General features: G+C 36.2%; 1 protein-coding gene across 1 annotated transcript; it reads left to right on the top strand.

The window, feature by feature from the left end:
• The first annotated feature begins 94 nt into the window (after positions 1 to 94).
• On the top strand, positions 95 to 3,129 carry LOC113495806 (DNA repair protein REV1). The gene has a single exon (XM_026874760.1). It carries the CDS (start codon positions 247 to 249, stop codon positions 3,061 to 3,063), a length of 2,817 nt encoding a protein of 938 aa, XP_026730561.1. The 5' UTR covers positions 95 to 246; the 3' UTR covers positions 3,064 to 3,129.
• Positions 3,130 to 4,897: the final 1,768 nt, after the last annotated feature.

Here is a 4,897-nt window from a genome sequence, read left to right as displayed (position 1 = left end):
TTTGATTGACCACAGATTATATCATTTTAAAAATGTACAGTTTACATTTTGAGGCAAGATTTTGTAAAAATCGACTAAAATCAAAAATGTTACAAATCCTTATGTCAGTGGCACGTGTGACATATGTCAACTTATTTTAGAGTCATGTTGTTACCTGTTGTTTTGAAAATTGTCATGGGTACAAAGGAGGGAAATCTGTAATTTGTGTTTGAAATACTTTTGACATGGTCCATAAACAGATTTAAAATGAGGCGAAGAGACGAAAAGTTTCCTGAGAATGGCTTTGAAGCATGGGGTGGCTACATGCAAGCCAAAATTGCAAAATTGGAAGAACAATTTTGTGTTTCTGCAGGAAAAGAAGAAGCTCTGTCCGATATTTTTAACGGTGTAAGTATTTACGTCAATGGATTTACTGTGCCCTCGGCTGACGAGTTAAAGGTCCTCATGTCTAAACACGGAGGCACGTATCATACCTACCAACGCAGCGATGACTTTATAATAGCCTCGAACTTACCTGATACTAAAGTGAAGAACATGAATCTAAGTAAAGTTGTAAAACCTGAGTGGATAACTGATAGTTTGAAATCAAATCGTTTATTAGACTTCAGAGAGTATTTACTGTACAAAAACTCAAGAACACAAAGACAATTAAACTTTCATAAAGTTATAAAAAGTAATGATTCTATACCAGCTACATCAAAGTTAGAAGATGGCCACAATGATTATGATAGTAAAGGAGAATACGAAACTTTCGAAGAAAACAGCAAAGCTACATTAAAAAATGAAACTTGCATTCAAGAAACACTGCCCGCTATAAGTGTAATGGATGTGAAGAAGAGTAGTGATATAAATATTCAAGCGACATCCAAAGCCATCTCTGGTCCTGTAACAAAGACAGCAGCTGATCCAAACTTTATAGCAGAATTTTATAATAATTCAAGACTCCATCATATTTCACAATTAGGAGCTTGTTTTAAACAGCACATCAATGATTTAAGGGAGAATAGTAACTTCCAATTTCCTGCAAGAGTTGAGTTGAAAGACAAAATAATAAACTCTAACAATTTCAACAACTTTACTCAGTTGAAGTTTGAGAAAAACAAGGTAATCATGCACATAGATATGGATTGTTTCTTTGTTTCTGTTGGCTTGCGTAACAAACCTGAACTCCGTGGTAAACCAGTTGCTGTGACTCATTCTAAAGGGGGACAGGGAAGGCCAAAGCGGGCAGGTGTTGACAGGCATGCAGAGTTCAGTCTCTACAAACAGAAACAAATAAAGAAATTTAGTGTGAGTACAGGACATCCTGAAAATGAAGTTGTGATCGAAACTAGAGTAGACAGTATTGGCGATGAAAATGAAAAGTATGGCTCTATGAGTGAAATAGCTTCATGTTCATATGAAGCTCGAGAAAAAGGTATAGGAAATGGTATGTTCATGGGTGCTGCGCTTAAGCTCTGCCCAGATCTGCTCACCATACCATATGACTTTGATGGTTACAAAGAAGTGGCATATACCCTATACAACACCATAGCACAATATACCTTAGATGTTGAGGCTGTTTCATGTGATGAGATGTATGTAGATTGTACTGAGCTTTTAGCAGATATGAATGTTAATGTTCAAAGTTTCGCGACTATGTTACGAGAGGAAATAAAAAGTAAAACTGGCTGCCCGTGTTCAACTGGGTTTGGTGGTAACCGTTTGCAAGCCAGATTGGCCACAAAGCGTGCTAAACCAGATGGACAGTTTTTTCTCACTGAAGATCTAATTGAAGATTTTATTCACGAAATTAAACTAAGAGACCTCCCAGGTGTTGGTCGGCAGACTGCACAAAAGCTGGAAGCCTTAGGTCACGTAACATGTGGTTCACTCCAAAGTTTATCATTGGCCTCATTGAAAAGTCAGTTAGGTAATAAGACTGGAGCTCAGCTTTTTGATCAATGTCGAGGTCGCGATCAGCATCCATTAACTTTTCTCACTGTAAGAAAATCAGTTTCAGCTGAAGTAAATTACGGAATTAGATTTGAAAATAGCAATCAATGTACGGACTTTTTAAAACAATTATCAGCAGAAGTTCATACAAGAATGCAACAGTTTAAAGTTGTAGGGAAATGTATAACATTGAAACTTATGGTTAGAGATGAAGAGGCGCCTGTAGAAACCGCAAAATTTCTGGGCCATGGATATTGTAATATTATTAATAAATCAACCTCATTGAATAAAGCTACGAATGATGTTGAAGTAATTACTAAGGAAGTGCTATCACTTTGCAAGAAGCAAAATATAGATCCTAAAGAAATGAGAGGAATTGGTATACAAGTTACTAAATTAGAACCTGTGAACGCCAAGCCCTCAAAAGGAGCAATAAATAAGTTTTTATCAAGTAACATTAAAACAACAATAAAGTGCGAATCAAATTCTTCTGAAGGAGTTTCTACAACTGGTGGCAAAATGATCATTAAAAAGACGCCAACAAAACTAAAGAAAATTATTTCTCCTAAGAAGAAATCTCCAATTATTTCGACGAAATCTCCACTTGGTAAAAGGAGAGGTCGACCACCTAAGAGTTTAAAATTATTACAATCATCCAATAGGAGTCTAGCACCTTCTAAAAGTGGTCCGTCGATCTCAAAGAACTTACCATCAACTTCGAAGAAAGTAATGAACAAGTTCCTACAGGGTCAGAATGCTTCGAAAGACTTGCCATATAAAAATCCAATGATAAAAGAAATTTTACCGAAAGAAGAACCACCAGTTGGAAAGGAGCCAAAAGGCTTGATAGGACTCTCATGGAAGACAGTCAGAGATATGTTGCGGGCTTGGTTAAACAGTGATCAAACTCCACTACAGTGTGATGTGAATATGATCGTCGAATACTTGCAAGAGATGGTTCTAACAAAGGACCTGGAACACCTTTTTGTTTTAATGAATTTTCTGAGAAGAGTTACTAAGGAAGTTGGCAGTGACGAATGGTTAAAAGTTTATGATAGTATTCACGAACAAGTTCAAAATGTGATGATCGCTGTTTACGGAAAGAAGTTGTATGTGTTTGATGACTAAATAAAAAATATATTTAGAGATAAGAATTCTGTGATATTAAATAATAAAACTAAGATTTTCATATAATTATTCAATTTATTTTTCATTTTGATACTATTTTCTATGTCTATAAACGAAAAAGAAAACATGTCACTACATTGTAATTTTGCTTCGAACAAAACATTGACAATTGTGTACGGGTCAGTGCTAATATCGCTCAGCAATGCTTAACAATAAAAGATTACTAGTTAAAATTTGGCAGCTACATGATTGAAAATAAACAAGATTGCTAAATTCTTTGGCACATAAGTACCAACGGAATACGAAACAAAAGGGATACTCTTCAAGTGTCCCTGATTAAATAGAATCCTAATTACCTTAGGATATGTACCTAAAAGACACGATAGGTGTAACTTTATAATAGCAGTTAGTATCACGGAATATTAATAAGCACTTTTACGACACCTAGTTATAGTTGAGAGATAGGCGCTGCGTACATATACGGCCGCTTTCTATATTCGATCTCAATCCCTAATTTACGGATCGAGATTGACATTTGAATCCATTTCCGACTTTTAGTGTTTCTATAACCGATCCATGGATCGTTTTCTCGATCTTTTTCTTCAATCTATCTTTGGGAGGGCGGATCGAGATTTTAGATTGGTATTTGTATGAAAGTGACAGTTATGCGTTTTCTATAACCGATCTCTGGTTTTGACAAATCGATTTTTGACGTTTTTGATCTATAATTGCGATCCCCCATTTTTTACGGATTGTAATGAGAAATCTGTGAAAATGGAAATATTTTCAAGTGATAGTGATAGCGATCTTGAAGTATTAGCTCAGCTATCGGACTGGGATAGTAGTGACAGTGACGAAGAACAAACTCTGTCCTCAAAATTTGTAATTGTGATTGTGATGCATCGAGTGGCTGTTTTTCTTTTCTGTACTTTACTTGTAAACGGGAGTCAAGGATTTAAGCTGAAGACCAGCGCTCAGTAATTCTTTTGGATTGCTAAGCATAAGCTGACGCTTAAACTTTTCTGCTTTCGGTATTATAGTTTTTGTGTACTAAGTACCTACACTTTTACCAATATCTGTAATACTGGAATCAATAAATAATGATTATAATATTCTCGTTTTGATTTATTTATTTAAAACCATGAAGTATCATTACAGGGTTTACCCTAATGCGACAACTTAGAACTTAAATTAAACAAAAATTGCAACACATTACATTATTAAAAACACATAAACACGTCAGTCTGATTTTGAAGAAGTTGGTGGTGTGGAGAACTCTTGTAAGAGGTGTTTTGGCGAGCAAATTTGTTCTCGCTGTAGGTGCGGGCTTCGCCGCCGCCGCACGAAGCGGTCCGGTACACACGCTCAAGCGCTGCAATACTTCCGAGTGATTCTCCACTCCACGAATCACCTTCGCCAAGAAGACGACCAGTGCAAACTCCCGCCTCATATACAGTTGATCATTGCCAGCCATGCTCAGAACAAACAGAGTGGGATCCATGAGTAGGTAGAACGGATACACCCCATACAGTTTCTTGGACAGATGGCGCGTGAACTTATTCTGAACGTGCTCGAATATTGCCGCTGTATTCTATTCTATAACTGAGACATCGGAAACACAAACAACAAATAAACTTGCGATTTTAAAATATATTATGTTAATGTCAAACTGACTGACAACTTTTCGATTGACTGACGTTCCGTTACTGATCAATAAACGTTTATTGTCGTTTATGTTTTTTCTAATCTTGAGGTAGAATTACAGGATTTTACCGCTACGACTTCCCAATCATTTATTTTTGTATTTTGTGCACTTTCTAATGATTATACATAA

The sequence above is a fragment of the Trichoplusia ni genome, chromosome 7 (assembly GCF_003590095.1).
Source record: "Trichoplusia ni isolate ovarian cell line Hi5 chromosome 7, tn1, whole genome shotgun sequence".
NCBI lineage: Eukaryota > Metazoa > Arthropoda > Insecta > Lepidoptera > Noctuidae > Trichoplusia > Trichoplusia ni.
Note: the sequence above shows the minus strand (reverse complement) of the source record. Positions and strands in the feature narration are given on the sequence as shown.

Excerpts from the sequence above, each read along its gene's own strand:
- LOC113495806 (XM_026874760.1), top strand. The coding sequence starts at position 247 with ATGAGGCGAAGAGACGAAAAGTTTCCTGAGAATGGCTTTGAAGCATGG.